The following is a 17,072-nucleotide window of genomic DNA, read 5'->3' as shown; positions in this document are numbered from 1 at the left end:
CGTTGCAAAAGAGTGCTTACCCCGTCCCGGTGGTACAGCACTTACTGCACTCCATGGGGCAAGGGCAAGTTTTTGCCAAGCTAGACTTGGCCCAAGCCTATCAACAGCTGCCCGTAGACAGCAGCACAGCCGAAGCGCAGACAATTGTGACTCACAGAGGGGCTTTTAAGTGCACCCGATTACAGTTTGGGGTTAGTGTGGCTCCAGGGTTATTTCAGAACCTGATGGAGCGGCTATTGCAGGGCCTACCAGGCGTGGTACCATACTTTGACGATGTACTGGTATCCGCTGAAAACCTAGAGGAATTAGGGGTAAGGCTGCGAAAAGTTTTGGGCATTTTCCGGTCTGCCAGTCTCACGGTTAAACTAAACAAATGCCAGATTGGGGTTGAGTCTGTGGAATTCCTGGGCTACCGGATAGACAGGGAAGGGATTCACCCCACGGAGAGCAAGGTACGGGCCATCAGGAAGGCCCCGGTGCCAAAGAACAAAACGGAGTTACAGGCATTCTTAGGTCTGATCAACTTCTACGCAGTATTCTTAAGGAATAAGGCAACAGTAGCCGAGCCGCTGCATAAATTACTGGCAAAGACGGCTGCATGGTCTTGGGGAAAGGTAGAAGCTAGGGCATTCGAAGGGGTAAAGAATCTCCTAACGAGTGATAGCCTCCTCATCCAATACAATGGCACGCTGCCATTAGTGTTAAGCTGCGATGCATCTCCCTATGGGGTGGGGGCTGTGCTCAGCCACCGGTTACCCAACGGCACAGAAGCCCCTATTGCATACTATTCCCGAACCATGTCATCAACTGAAAGGAATTATAGCCAGCTTGATAAGGAAGCCTTGGCTATAGTCTCAGGGGTAAAGAAATTCCATGAGTATGTATTTGGTCGTGAGTTTGAAATCATCACGGACCATAGACCTTTGCTAGGATTGCTGGCAGGCGACCGCCCAACGCCTGTGGCGCTGTCGCCAAGACTGACCTGATGGACTATCTTCCTGGCAGCGTATTCTTACAAACTACTACACCGGCCAGGAAAGGAATTAGGGCATGCAGACGCACTGAGCAGATGCCCGTTACCAGAGACTATTGAAGACCCCACTCCGGGGGTACCAGTTCTGCTAATTGACTCTTTGGACTCTGGCCCAGTCACATCCAAAGAGGTGGCTCGGGCTTCGTATAAGGACATTGCAATAAGAACTGTAATTGGTTGGGTACAAAGAGGTTGGCCCGCTGCGCCGGGCGAGAGTTTTAAAGAGTTTGTAAAAAAACGTGGGGAACTCTCGGCTCAAGGGGGGTGCCTGCTATGGGGGGATCGAGTGGTGATCCCGGAGAAACTAAGAAAAAAGGTATTGGATCTCCTTCACGAAGGTCACCCAGGGATCGTGAGGATGAAGGGTCTAGCGAGAAGCTATGTGTGGTGGCCCTTAATGGACTCGGAAATTGCTGAGAGGGTAGGGAAATGCCAGGCCTGCCAGGAGTCCAGACCGCTACCCCCAACGGCTCCGATTCGGGAATGGGAGAGACCCCAGGGCCCCTGGTCTAGGATCCACATCGATTTTGCCGGCCCTTTCCACGGCCAAACTTTTCTGGTAGTAGTCGATGCCTACTCCAAATGGCTGGAAATCATTCTCATGAGATCCATGACAGCCGAGGCCGTAATCTCAGTCCTACGGCACCTATTCGTAACCCATGGGTTGCCCGACACTTTAGTTTCCGATAACGGCCCGCAATTCACGGCAACCCAGTTTGAGGGGTACTTGGCAGAGGAGGGCATCCGGCATGTCCTCTCGGCGCCTTTCCACCCTGCAACGAACGGCCTTGCAGAACGTTTCGTTCGGAGCGCAAAGGAGGCATTGTCCAGAATCAAGCCAGGCGATTGGCAAACAAAAATCGATACATTCCTAGCAGTCCAACACAGAACCCCCTGTGTCACAACTGGCCGCAGCCCGGCCGAACTATTAATGGGTCGGAAGCTTAGGTGCCCACTAGACCGTTTAAACCCAAACTACACACCAGACGGTTACAAAGGGGCACACGGGAAAACAAGAGAGATGGCAACAGGCGACCTAGTGTGGGCACACAACTACAGCGAGGGCCCGACCTGGTTAGCAGGAACAATCCTAGAAATAACAGGACCCAAGTCATATCTAATAGAATTGGGGGACGGCCGGGTATGGAAGCGCCACATAGACCAGATAAGAAAACGAATAATAGGTAATACAGAATCAGACGATACATGCCCTGACTATTCAATGTTGGATTCCACAGCTGACTCAAACCCGGGGCAAACGAGGGACTTATCTGAGTTCCAGGCGGTCCAGCGACGCCAACCGGTTCCTCATGGAAACAGCAGGGACGACTCTGCAAATAATCCAGGGCCGGATGGCCTAGAGGAGGAGCTGAGAGGAACAAACAGTCCCTCCGGCCAGCTCGACTCACTCCCAGAGAATGAATTGCGCAGGTCTGAAAGAGTCAGGAGACGCCCAGTCTACTTGCGTGATTACGTCGAAAAATAAGATGTAAATTTTATGTAAATAGTGGTAAAGTGTTTTCTGGGAGGGAAGGAGTGTAATGTATCTTTAAAAGTTTTGGCGGGAAAATAGCACGTTGCTGATTGGTTGAAGCCCCCGGTTAAACTGTATATAAGGAGAGGTTTTTCCCAGCACGGGCTGCTGGGTTCACCATATAGTAAAGAGCTGTTGTCACTATCCTGGTCTCTTGCCTCGTTATTGCCCGAATCCAACAGTTTCTTCCTCCTGTTCCTCCTTCTGAAACAACTGTTTCAGAAAAACATGGAAGCCTCATTAGGTATTATACTCTAATATATATTTGGGAGCATGAGTGTATATATACACTGTTACTGCCATTTTTTTTTCAAACTAAAAATTATTCTGAACTCATTTTACACAAATGCCCATATGTACACACGTACATATTTAAAAAAATAAAATATGGAAATATAGAAAAATACCTGAAAAAAATATAGTGGAAAAGTCTCCATATAACTAAGTTTTTCAGTGAACAGTATCACCAAATAGAGAGAAAAAGAATCATTTCAATTCCTCACCACAAAAAGAAAATGCCCACCTGAGCAACCCATTCTCACCTTTCCTTTTTAAAATGGCAGTGAAAGTCCACATCCTCACACCTGGAAAAGGCAGAGCATAATCAAGCACTAACTTCTTTGGACTAGAGCCCAGATTATGGCGTATATTGGAGGTTCACTCCAGTGGTGGGTTGCTACCAGTTCGGACTGGTTCTTAAGAACTGCTGGCAAAAATCTGGCCAAGTTCGCAAAACCGGTAACGATGCCCAGCTGGTCGCGCCCCCGAACCAGTTCCCTTGGCTGAAGAGGTTGTAAAAACAAAAGGTTTTAAAAGGCTCCTCTGGCAATCCCAGCTGAGTTGCCCGAGCACTAGAACTTTTAAAAAACATATTTTCTACAAGCTCTTCAACTGAAGAGCTTGTAGAAAAAATCCTTTTAAGAGTTCTGGCCTGCGATGAGGCAAGCCTCATGGGATTGTCAGAGGAGCCTTTTAAAATCTTTTTTTCCTCTGGCGATCCCAGATGAGTTTCCTGATCATCACATTTTAAAATCACTTTTTTACAACCTCTTACAACAGTCCACCCAGGCCCACCCAATCACCCCCTCCCCCACTTATCTAATTACTGCTCCTTTCGGGCTGCAAAGCCACGTTTTCCTTCAGTTTCTGCAATCAGTTGCATCAGCTAGCAACTGAATCTGCCTGCCTGCAATCCATCTCCTCGGTTAGCAACTCAATAGGCCTGCTTCAATTGGGTAAGTAAACTATTAAAAAATAGTCAGTTGGGTTTCTTTTAAGGAGCTGGGTTTTTAAACAGCAATTAAAAGTTAAGAAAGTTTTAAATTTAGCTGCTTTTATCTAAAACAGGGGTCTCCAACCTTAGTAACTTTAAGGCTTATGGACTTAAATTCCCAGAGTTCCTCAGCCAGGTTTCCTGGCTGAGGAACTCTGGGAGTTGAAGTCCACAAACCTTAAAGTTACTAAGGTTGGAGACCCCTGATCCAAAAAATATAAATAAAATAAAATAAAATAAAATAAAATAATAAAATAAAATATTTGCATGATTCACCTTGTACCTGCTTACAGGCAAAGACTTAAAGCCATAAAACCAATAATTAAATCAGTGAAAACCTGGATGGAGGAATCAGAATTAAAGCTACAGGCATGTTTTGACTGCACTGATTGGAATATTTTTAAAGATACCTCTGCAGACCTGGATGAACTCACAGATACTGTAACATCATATGTCAGCTTCTGTGAAGACCTATGTGTACCTACAAGGAACTTGCGAATACACAGTAACAACAAACCTTGGTTTACACCTAAACTTAAGCAGCTACGACATTCCAAAGAGGAAGCCTACAGAAAAGGTGATAAAATGCTGTACAATCAGGCCAGAAATGCACTAACAAGGGAGATAAGAGCAGCAAAAAGAAGCTACTCTGAAAAGCTAAAGAATCAGTTTTCAGCAAATGAACCAGCAAACATGTGGAAAACTCTTAAAAATATCACCGGCTATGACAAACCTCCTTCCCAGGCTGAAGGTAATCAACAACTGGCAGATGACCTGAATGAGTTTTACTGCAGGTTTGAAAGGAAACTACAGCCACCTATCTCCACAACCCCCATCTCAGACACACCAACAACAGCCAAGCCTCCTACAACTGACCCCATTTCATTGGGTTCACAACCCCTAGTGATCACAGAAAAGGAAGTGCAGGACCTATTTCACAGATAAAAGCCAGGAAAAGCTCCAGGCCCAGACAAGATAACTCCTTCTTGCTTAAAAGTCTGTGCTGACCAACTGGCCCCCATCTTCACCCATATTTTCAATAAATCACTAGAGATGTGTTACGTTCCTTCTTGCTTCAAACGCTCTACCATCATCCCAGTGCCGAAGAAGCCCACCATCAAGGAACTGAATGACTACAGACCAGTTGCTTTAACATCTGTAGTCATGAAAACCTTTGAAAGGCTAGTGCTTTCCTACCTGAAAACCATCACGGATCCGCTGCTAGACCCCTTGCAATTTGCATACCGAGCAAATAGATCAACAGATGATGCTGTTAATATGGCTCTGCACTACATCCTACAACATCTTGAGTCTCCAAAGACCTATGCAAGGGTCCTTTTTGTAGACTTTAGTTTAGCATTCAATACCATCATTCCAGACATTCTTCTAACTAAGCTAAACCAGCTACAGGTACCGTAACAGGCTTGTAAGTGGATCACAAGCTTCCTAACAAACAGGAAGCAGCAGGTGAAGCTAAGCAAGATCACATCAAATACCTGTACAATTAGCACAGGGCCCCCCCAAGGCTGTGTGCTCTCCCCACTTCTCTTCTCTCTGTATACCAATGACTGCATCTCCAATGATCCATCTGTTAAGCTACTGAAGTTCGCAGATGACACAACAGTGATTGGTCTCATTCGAGACAATGACGAATCCGCATATAGACGAGAGGTCGAACGACTAGCCTTGTGGTGCAACCAAAACAATCTGGAACTGAACACACTCAAAACTGTAGAAATGGTGGTAGACTTTAGGAAAAACCCTTCCATACTTCTACCTCTCACAATACTTGACAACACAGTATCAACAGTAGAAACCTTCAAATTTCTGGTTTCTATCATATCGCAAGATCTCAAATGGACAGCTAACATCAAAAACATCATTAACAAAGGACAACAAAGAATGTTCTTTCTGCGCCAATTCAGTAAGCTCAAACTGCCCAAGGAGCTGCTGATCCAATTCTACAGAGGAATTATTGAGTCTGTCATTTGCACCTCTATAACTGTCTGGTTCGGTTCTGCAACCCAACAAGAAAGACACAGACTTCAGAGGATAATTAGAACTGCAGAAAAAATAATTGCTACCAACCTGCCTTCCATTGAGGACCTGTATACTGCATGAATCAAGAAGAGGGCCGTGAAAATATTTGCAGATCCCTCGCATCCTGGACATAAACTGTTTCAACTCCTACCCTCAAAACGACGCTATAGAGCACTGCACACCAGAACAACTAGACACAAGAACAGTTTTTTCCCGAAGGCCATCACTCTGCTAAACAAATAATTGCCTCAACACTGTCAGACTATTTACTGAATCTGCACTACTATTAATCGTTTCATAGTTCCCATCACCAATCTCTTTCCACTTATGACTGTATGACTATAACTTGTTGCTGGCAATCCTTATGATTTATATTGATATATTGATCATCAATTGTGTTGTAAATGTTGTACCTTGAGGAACGTATCTTTTCTTTTATGTACACTGAGAGCATATGCACCAAGACAAATTCCTTGTGTGTCCAATCACACTTGGCCAATAAAAAATTCTATTCTATTCTATTCTATTCTATTCTATTTGTGCAACTTTCTGAGATTTGGTGTGTTTCTGTAGTGTTTCACTCTAACTACAGCTGCTTTTACATTGTGTGTGAGTCAGTTGTGTTATGTTGTGTGAGTGTAAAGTGTGAAAGTTGGTTTTTGGTACCTCTTATTGTTTTGTATACTTCATTTGTGGCAAGAAGATGACAAGCAACAGGGAGAAAGCAGATCTACTTAACTCATATTTTGCATCTGTCTTTACACAAAAGGAAAAAACAATCCAACCTATCAAAAACAGCACTACAAAAAACAGATTAGAAACACAAGTTAAAATAGGGAAGAAAATGGTAAGTGAACACCTGTCTACCCTAGACGAGTTCAAATCACCAGGACCGGATGGATTACACCCCAAGGTTCTGAAGGAACTGGCAGACGTGATCTCAGAACCACTGAACTATATCTTTCAAAGATCCTGGAGCACAGGGGAGCTGCCAGAGGACTGGAAAAGAGCTGATGTAGTTCCCATCTTCAAAAAAGGAAAAAAAACAGATCCAGGAAACTACAGACCTATCAGTCTGACCTCAATACCGGGGAAGATTCTGGAAAAGATAATCAAACACGAATCACGAACACCTAGAAGCAAACAAAGTAATAACCAAAAGCCAACATGGGTTTGTCAAAACAGATCATGCCAGACTAATCTTATCGCATTCTTTGACAAAATGACAAAATTAGTAGACCAGAGGAATGCTGTTGATATAATTTACTTGGACTTCAGTAAAGCATTTGATAAAGTAGACCATAACCTACTACTAGATAAAGTAGAAAAATGTGGGTTAGACAGCACCACCACCAGATGGATTCGTAACTGGCTGACCAACGACTCAACGTGTAGTCCTCAACGGAACTACATCCACATGGAGGAAGTATGCAGTGGAGTACCCCAAGGCTCTGTTTTAGGCCCAGTACTCTTCAACATCTTCATCAATGACTTGGACGAGGATAGATGGGGAACTCATCAAATTTGCAGATGACACCAAGCTGGCAGGAATAGCCAACACTCCAGAAGATAGGCTCAAGTTACAGAAAGATCTTGACAGACTTGAACATTGGGCGCTACCTAACAAAATGAAATTCAACAGTGAAAAAAGTAAGGTTCTACATTTAGGCCAAAAAAACAAAATGCACCAGTACCGTATATGTGGTACCTTGCTCAATAGTAGTACCTGTGAGAGGGATCTTGGAATCCTAGTGGATAACCATCTAGATATGAGCCAGCAGTGTGCAGCAGCTGTTAAAAAAGCCAACACAGTTCTGGGCTGCATAAACAGAGGGATAGAATCAAGATCACGTGAAGTGCTAGTACCACTTTATAATGCCTTGGTAAGGCCACACTTGGAATATTGCATCCAGTTTTGGTCGCCACGATGTAAAAAAGATGTTGAGACTCTAGAAAGAGTGCAGAGAAGAGCAACAAAGATGATTAGGGGACTGGAGGATAAAACATATGAAGAACGGTTGCAGGAACTGGGTATGTCTAGTTTAACAAAAAGAAGGACTAGGGGAGACATGATAGCAGTGTTCCAATATCTCAGGGGCTGCCACAGAGAAGTGGGAGTTGGGCTGTTCTCCAGAGCACCTGAGGGTAGAACAAGAAGCAATGGGTGGAAACTGATCAAGGAAAGAAGCAACTTAGAACTAAGGAGAAATTTCCTGACAGTTAGAACAATTAATCAGTGGAACGACTTGCCTGCAGAAGTTGTGAATGCTCCAACACTGGAAATTTTTAAGAAAATGTTGGATAACCATCTGACTGAGATGGTGTAGGGTTTCCTGCCTGGGCAGGGGGTTGGACTAGAAGGCCTCCAAGGTCCCTTCCAACTCTGATGTTATGTTATGTTATTTATTATTTTTATTTTTTATTTTTATTTTTTATTTTTATTTTTTATTTTTATTATTTATTGTTATTGGCCACACCCACCCAGTCACTTGACCGCCAAGCCACACCCAGTGTCACATGACCATCAAGCCATGCCCACAAAATAAGCCACACCCACAGAACCGGTAGTAAAAAAAATTAGAACCCACCCCTGGTTCATTCCTTATTGATGTTTTTCCCAGGTCTTTTAAAGCTATTGATTCAATGCTGTCTTATTTAATTTTATTTTAAAACTGTTTTACCTTGGAAAGTGCCCAGAGTCCAAAATTGGCAACATGAAGAATAGCTGCATGATTTGGAGAATTAGAAGTGACATAATAGCAGTATTCCAGTATTTGAGAGGCTGCCACAAAGGAGAGGGGGTCAAATTATTCTCCAAAGCACCTGAGGGCAAGACAAGAAAAAATGGATGGAAACTAATCAAAGAGAGAAGCAACCTGGAATTAAGGAGAAACTTTCCAACAATGAGGACAATTAACCAGTGGAACAGCTTGCCTTCGGAAATTGTGGGCACTCCATCACTGGAGATTTGTAAGAAGATACTAGACAATCACTTATCTAAAATGGTATAGGTTCTCCTGCTTGAGCAGGGGGCTGGACTAGAAGACGTCCTAGGTTCCTTCCATTCCATTCCATTCCATTCCATTCCATTCTATTCTATTCTATTCTAGTGCATATACTTTTTCTAAAAAAAAACAACAACAAGCAAATAATGTGAATACCAAGATGGAAAGAATAATTCTCTGATCCAAAAACATGTTGGTGCCTAAGATGGAAATTTTCAGTCTCTGGAAAGTAAAATGTTAATTATGATTTAAATTGTTAACATTTTATTTGTCTGTCTGATCCACTGCTTGGGCATTGCTACTTCTCCTGTCTTAAGACCAGTTATGGTTTATTTGTATATTTTTTTCAGGAAAGGGTTATGTTGTATAGGAAAGAATTTTCCTAGAAAAACAAATGCTTCTTCATTGTTCCAAGAGCAGGGTGAATCAGGACATGCATGTCAGGGAGACAGTGAGACTCCATTCCTGTCCATTTTTCATCCAGTGGGACTAGGAGGTGCTGAAGTCTTTGCAATTACAATAAATTCTGGAATGAGATCATGGTAGGAAAAATTCCTCCCACCACACTTTCTTCTCATTCCATTGGGATGATGATATTGAAGCTTTCTAACTTTTCTTAATTAAATTTTGAAGACAAGCCAAATAAAAACATTTGGGAGTGTTTAGGAACTCTGGCCAAAATAGGGGATTAGTTGAAGAGGAAAGAAACACATCTGCAGTAAAAAGAAGCAGAGTTCATGGACAGCAGTGAGTGGAGAGGGTTGTGTCCCAAAAACAGGATGATTTTTGTAGGAGATGATGCAGATGCAATTAACAACGAAAATCAGAAAATAAATGGATAGGAGAGAAGGATGGAAAGGAATGTAGTATTATCTTCAACTCAGATTATTTGGTTTTCAGATAGAACAGTTGAGCAGCTGAGAAGGGAGATTAAGGAACCTTCAGTTACTGTTGTACATCAGTGAGTGAAAGGGAAGGATATGTAAGATGTACGTAAGGAACTTCCATTTATTTTCTTTCTTTCTCACTTTGCAGAAATGGTGGCCTGTGGAACTCAGATGTTGCTGTGCCTGCTAACTATTGTTCTCCTGCCATCTGGTGAGTAATGTAACACTGATAAAGTACTTTTCTTCTGTTCCACCTTAAATTTGTGTTAGCCAATAGTATATATATATATATATATTTAAAATGTACTATCTCCAGAGACAGGATTTGTAGAACAGATTATGGAGCAGCTGTCTTTCCTTTTCTCTTTAGTGTAGTTTCTATGGTAGGAAAAAGATTGGAAAATCCATGTGGACTATGGTATGATCTCTCCACTTCCCTGCACAAAATGTGAAGGAGGCAAAATGTTTACACAGCCTGAGCCTTACCTGCAAGAGCCCAAATCTTCCGTAGATAAACTTGTGAGTTTATATAGTGTGTGTTCATACCAAATCAGAGAAGCCACCTTACACCCCAGTATATTGTGCAAATGAATTATCAGTTACCATTTATTTTGTTACATACTGAAATGTAACAGTCAGCAGTTATTCAGATTTCAAGAAAAAAACTCTATTATTTGCATCTTACATTAACTTTTTCCAACAGATTCTGTAGGGAAAAATAATCTAGTGGGCACTAAATTGGGGTCCTGAACGTGTATCTTTAAATTATAACTGTGGCTGAGTTCACAAGTTAAGTTTGTCATAATGTGCCTTGTTCAAGTTGGCTTAGTACTTTATGTGAGCCATGATATTGTGGTTTATAAAACATGCTTAATGCATTAACAAGCTTATTATTCCAATGGTAGGTTGTTAAAGAAATCATGGTAAATAAACCAAGGTTTAATATAATGTGTAAATCCTCTCTTTATTGCCTCTATTGCTTCACTCATGCTGTGTGGTCTCAGATATTAATATGATTAAATTCATAGACCTACTTTAAATTAACTGTATGTGAGCTTTCAGTATAATATTTATTTTAAGAACATTTTTTCTAAGGAATCATTGTGACTTGTTCTATGGGATGGCTGGAAATTTCAAACAGAAAATGCTTAGATTTATCACTCAGTAACAACATCAATTATTCATGCGAGGACATAGGATGATTAAACTGATATAAAATAGTATATAGCTGTTGTTTTTGTTTGCCAATTCCTGAATTCTTAAACAGAATTCTGTTTTATAATTTTATCCTATACAGGGTAAGTAGTGCCTACACATGCCCAACAAATGTATTTTCTGAGGAGTAATAGTTTCCAGGGTATCTTTGCTGAATCCATATTTTTTTTTGAGCTGAGAGTTCTTTGGTGTTTTTAATAAATGTTTATTTTTAAAAGTGTAGATGATGACATTTGAGCTGGGAAAAAAGCACAACGGCAGATAGTCCAAAGAAATTATAGCACCCCAGAAGCTACAAGCCTGCTTCTATCTGCCAAATATGAACATTTCAAATTGACCCCACCTCTGCTTCTATTCAGTATTAATTTAGCTACTAGAATATTATGGGCTGAATTACCTAATACAAAATTGTTGCACAATTCAAAATTTGCTTTTTCTTCAGAATTCAACATAGATATGGGGACTTTTAACATTTGGCAACCATTACTGAGATAGGGAGAAGATTTAGCTGTGATATTTTACTCTGCAGTAATGCTAATTTTGATTAGAGAAATTTACTCTCATGGCCATCAACATTTATTAACCAGAAAATTATGTCTTTTCCCATCATTATATATTGTGATCATGATCCTTGACCACTTTCCTTCTTTTGCAAGTAGCAAAGAGTAGAGAGAACTAACACATCTTCCCACTATGCTTTTCCCCTCATAAAATGAGCAAACTCATCTTCCTGTTCACAGATATTTTAATGTAAAGAAAAAATAAATTATAAGATCCAGTCCAGTTATCTATGTCATATCTAGCTTTAACTATGTTATTTTCTAGGTATTTTGGAATAGATTTATTTATTTTATTTATTATTTAAATTTTTATACCGCCCTTCTCCCGAAGGACTCAGGGTGGTTCACAGCCAGATAAAAATACACGATAATACAATATAAATACGATTAAAAATACAATTAAAAAACTTATTAAATTGGCCAAGGTTAAAAATTTAGAATTAAAAACCCATTAAAAACCCATAAATTTAAAAACTAACCCAGTCCAGCGCAGATGAATAAGTGAGTTTTAAGCTCGCGGCGAAAGGTTCGGAGGTCCGGAAGTTGACGGAGTCCTGGGGGGAGTTCGTTCCAGAGGGCGGGAGCCCCCACAGAGAAGGCCCTTCCCCTGGGCGTCGCCAGACGACACTGTCGCGCCGACGGCACCCTGAGGAGTCCCTCTCTGTGAGAGCGCACGGGTCGGTGAGAGGTATTCGGTAGCAGCAGGCGGTCCCGTAGATAGCCCGGCCCTATGCCATGGAGCGCTTTGAAGATGTTCACCAACACCTTGAAGCGCACCCGGAAGGCCACAGGTAGCCAGTGCAGCCTGCGCAGGATAGGTGTCACGCGGGAGCCACGAGGGGCTCCCTCTATCACCCGCGCAGCTGCATTCTGGACTAACTGAAGCCTCCGGATGCCCCTCAAGGGGAGCCCCATGTAGAGAGCATTGCAGTAATCCAGACGAGACGTCACAAGGGCATGAGTGACTGTGCACAAGGCATCCCGGTCTAGAAAGGGGCGCAACTGGCGCACCAGGCGAACCTGGTGGAAAGCTCTCCTGGAGACGGCCGTCAGGTGGTCTTCAAAAGACAGCCATTCATCCAGGAGAACGCCCAAGTTGCGCACCCTCTCCATCGGGGCCAATGACTCGCCCCCAACAGTCAGCCGTGGACTCAGCTGACTGTACCGGGATGCCGGCATCCACAGCCACTCCGTCTTGGAGGGATTGAGCTTGAGCCTGTTTCTCCCCATCCAGACCCGTACGGCTTCCAGACACCGGGACAGCACTTCAATAGCTTCATTGGGGTGGCCCGGTGTGGAAAAGTACAGCTGGGTGTCATCAGCGTACAGCTGGTACCTCACACCGAAGCCACTGATGATCTCACCCAGCGGCTTCATATAGATGTTGAACAGAAGGGGCGAGAGAATCGACCCCTGAGGCACCCCACAAGTGAGGCGCCGCGGGGTCGACCTCTGCCCCCCTGCCAACACCGTCTGCGACCAGTCGGAGAGATAGGAGGAGAACCACCGATAAACGGTGCCTCTCACTCCCAATCCCTCCAACTGGCGCAGCAGGATACCATGGTCGATGGTATCGAAAGCCGCTGAGAGGTCTAATAGGACCAGGGCAGAGGAACAACCCCTATCCCTGGCCCTCCAGAGATCATCCACCAATGCGACCAAAGCCGTCTCAGTGCTGTAACCGGGCCGGAAGCCGGACTGGAATGGGTCTAGATAGACAGTTTCCTCCAGGTGCAGGGGAAACTGATATGCCACCATACTCTCTACAACCTTCGCGAGCGGGTTGGAGACCGGACGATAATTACCTAAAACAGCCGGGTCCAGGGAAGGCTTCTTGAGGAGGGGCCTCACCACCGCCTCTTTCAAGGCGGCCGGAAAGACTCCCTCCAACAAGGAAGCGCTCGTAATCCCCTGGAGCCAGCCTCGTGTCACCTCCTGAGTGGCCAGCACCAGCCAGGAGGGGCACAGGTCCAGTAAACACGTGGTGGCATTCAATCTACCCAGCAACCTGTCCATGTCCTCGGGAGCCACAGGGTCAAACTCATCCCAGATAATATCACCAAGACCGCCCTCAGACGCTCCGTCCGAATCGCCACAATTTTGGTCCAGACCGTCCCGAAGCTGAACGATTTTATCGTATAGATAACCGTTAAACTCCTCAGCACGTCCCTGCAACGGGTCATCCCGCTCCCCCTGGTGAAGGTCCTAGTATAGGATCTAACTAGTGTCCGATCAGCCTCTGAGCGGCTGGACCTCCAAGAACTCTCTAGGCGTCTTCTCCGGCGTTTCATCCCCCTCAGCTCCTCGGAGAACCAAGGAGCCGGTTGGGATCTGCGCCAGGTCAGAGGCCGCAGAGGCACGACACGGTCTAAAGCCCCAGCCGCAGCCCGTTCCCAGGCTGCGGCTAGTTCCTCTGCCGTGCCGTGAGCCAGACCCTCAGGGAATGGCCCAAGCTCCGTCCGGAACCTCTCTGGGTCCATCAGGCACCTGGGACGGTACCAACGTAATGGTTCCGTCTCCCTGCGGTGTTGGGTAGCGGTCAGAAAGTCCAGGCAAAGGAGAGAGTGATCTGACCATGACAAAGGCTCTGTGACTATATCTCCCAAGTCCAGATCCTTCAACCACTGACCAGAGATGAAAATCAGGTCCAGTGTGCCTCCCCGGATGTGAGTAGGGCCCTCCACTACTTGAGTCAGGTCCAGGGCCGTCATGGAGGCCATGAACTCCCGAGCTACTGTCGATGACGACCCAGCAGATGGCAAGTTAAAATCCCCCATGACTAAAAGTCTGGGGGTCTCCACTGCCACCCCGGCAAGCACCTCCAGGAGCTCGGGCAGGGCGGCTGTCACGCAGCAAGGAGCCAGGTACGCGACCAGCAAGCCCATCTGACATCTATGACCCCACCTCACAAAGAGGGATTCACACCCGGCAATCTGAGGTACAGTGGTCTCCCTCGGCTCTAGACTTTCTTTAATAACAACCGCCACCCCCCCACCCCTACCCTGGGCCCTCGGCTGATGGAATGCACGGAAACCCGGTGGGCACATCTCAACCAGGGGCACGCCCCCTTCAGTGCCCAACCAGGTCTCCGTAACGCCTATAATATCTGCGGCACCCCCCTGAATCATGTATTAGGGGGGCCTTATTGGCCACGGACCGTGCGTTGCATAACATCAGACGAAGGCCCAGGCTCTGAGGGTCTTGACCTTCCGGGGAACGGGAGAAGTCAGGGGGATCGGGGCACGCGATCGCCTGTATACATCGAACGCGTGACCCCCTAAACCGATGCGATCCCCCCCTTCCGCCATATCTGCCCCTCCCACTTACCGTGCAGATGGACTCACCCTCACACAAAGGAACACACTCCCCCCCCATAACCTCCGAACCCATTTGATAGTCGCCACGAGCATGCGCTGGAACTGGTTTCCCTCCCGACGGGCTACCCCCATCACCCGCCCTAACCCTCCCACCCACCCCCAACCCAAACCCGTCGGTTTCCCTCCCCCCCTTAAAATTTCCATTAAAACTCCCACTTAAAAAACAGTTAAAACAATTAATTAAAAATCCCCTAAGCCTCCTAGATTTAGCATGCCAGCTCTCGGGGTTCCAAAACCCGTCCTCAAGGTGGGCCCTCGATAGTGAGGAGGGCCAAGCCTGCGAGAAAGGGGAATCTCGCAGGGCAAGATGATGTTCCTTGCAGCTCCCTGATCCAAATCCTCAGTTTACCATGAAAGTTAAACTATACAAAATGAAAACCAATAATGCGATTACAATGGCTAAGATAATACTTCTTTAGCAGCCTGAAAACATAGTTCCATAACCCAAAAAGTAGGAGGAAGAAACCATGGCTTTTTTGTAACAATTATTTTATATTCATGTATACAAATAATATATAAATAATAAATAACTTTTTTTCTTTCTATTTAGAGTGGCTTTTGCTGGGAGTTGTTGCTCAAACAACAGCAGGTACATTTTGATTGGTTTTGTAAGTTGATGTTGAAGTTGAAGTTGATTAAGTTGATGTGTGACTGTATGGAAATTCTGACCTAATTTCATACATAATATTAACCTCTTTGATATAATGTAGATACTTTGATATAGTGGCTAAGGCATCAAGCTAGAAATCCAGAGACTAGGAATTCTAGTCCTGCTGTAGGCACAAATCCAGCTGGGAGATCTTAGGTCAGTCACTTTCTCCCAGCCCCAGGAAGGAGGCCATTTCTGAAAAACCTTGCCAAGGAAACTTCAGGCACTAATCTAGGCAATCACCAGGAATCAAGACTGCCTCAAAGACACACAAACAAACAAACAAACAAACAAACATGTTTTTAAAAAGTGATTCAAATCACTGAATCCTTCATTCTGAAGAATTATGGGTTTGGCTTCAATGTAAATCCATAGATTTGTTTAGAGCTGTGAGTTGAAAATAGGGGCAGCTACTCTATATTCTATATTCTCTTGTACTATCTGCTCTGTTTCCTACAATTCATACAATTGAAGGTCTGAACTGAAATTGGTCAAACTGTTAAAGATGAAAGCCTTTCCCTATCAATGGACTTTTTGGCTGAAAATTGCTACTAAATTTCTGATTTCAATCAGGTTTAGCTGGAGGATGATCTCCTTTTTTCTCTCTAGGTTTCATAATTCATTTCTTAATCCACTTTATCCTCTTGTAACTGCACCATGTAGCTTAATGATTCAAATGATTAAAAACTTTGTTCTCTTTTTAATTTTTCTAAATTGTTATTCACAAATTGTGGTTAAGGTGACTCATTTTTTTTAAAGTTTTTTATTTTTTAACAAAGAATAAAAATAGAAATCTCATCAAATCAATTACAATGTGTTGATGGGGTGTTTACATACGTTCTTGTGCAATCTCAAGATAATCTATCTTTCATACATCTATCTTTTTTTTAATTTCATTTTGTCACAACAGTATATACAAACGTCAACATAAGAAAATCAACACACTATAAAAGAAAAATATATATATAAGCAAAAGTATGCAACAACCATGTTAATTTGTTATAACGAAAGGGAACAATAGGACAGGAACGGTAGGCACATTTGTGCTCTTATGCACGCCCCTTAAGATATAAGATGATCTTATATCATCTAGATCTCTTATTTGGTGTGGGTCTTTAACATATCTTTCCTTCTAGCCAATAATAAAATAACTCCCATATTTTATAATATTGCTTATCTTCTTTTTTTATTAAAAAAGTTTTACAAAAATATTTTTTTTTGCAAATAATTCCCCTCCTCCTCCCTCCACCCTTCCCTCACCCTCTCCCCCCTCCCCCCCCCCATCTTCACCCATCCCCCCCCCCGACTTCTCAGAGCAAAATACAGGGTATAACATCTAACAAACATAAGCTGAACTAAGCTAACTATCCATAAGGTCCCAACGCTCCCCTAGAACCTTAACTCCCTTTTTACATGAAAAAAATTACTAATAGAATTCTTACATTCTATTCATTCATAAACTATTTGATACTCCTTAATCTGATACTTTTTGAATATAA

General features: G+C 43.7%; 1 protein-coding gene across 5 annotated transcripts in view; it reads left to right on the top strand.

Annotated features, from left to right (window-relative positions):
* Nucleotides 1-9,584: 9,584 nt before the first annotated feature.
* MFAP5 (microfibril associated protein 5) overlaps nt 9,585-17,072 on the top strand; it is a 64,770-nt gene continuing 57,282 nt past the window's right edge. The window contains exons 1-3 of one of the 5 annotated variants that reach the window (XM_058166808.1): nt 9,585-9,632; nt 9,921-9,983; nt 15,475-15,513. In XM_058166808.1, coding sequence (XP_058022791.1) covers nt 9,623-9,632; nt 9,921-9,983; nt 15,475-15,513 — 112 coding nt within the window. In that variant the 5' untranslated portion in view covers nt 9,585-9,622. The other 4 variants (XM_058166810.1, XM_058166809.1, XM_058166807.1 and 1 more) reach the window with 4 other exon arrangements.

Source organism: Ahaetulla prasina, chromosome 2, assembly GCF_028640845.1.
Source record: "Ahaetulla prasina isolate Xishuangbanna chromosome 2, ASM2864084v1, whole genome shotgun sequence".
Taxonomy (NCBI): domain Eukaryota; kingdom Metazoa; phylum Chordata; class Lepidosauria; order Squamata; family Colubridae; genus Ahaetulla; species Ahaetulla prasina.
Note: the sequence above shows the minus strand (reverse complement) of the source record. Positions and strands in the feature narration are given on the sequence as shown.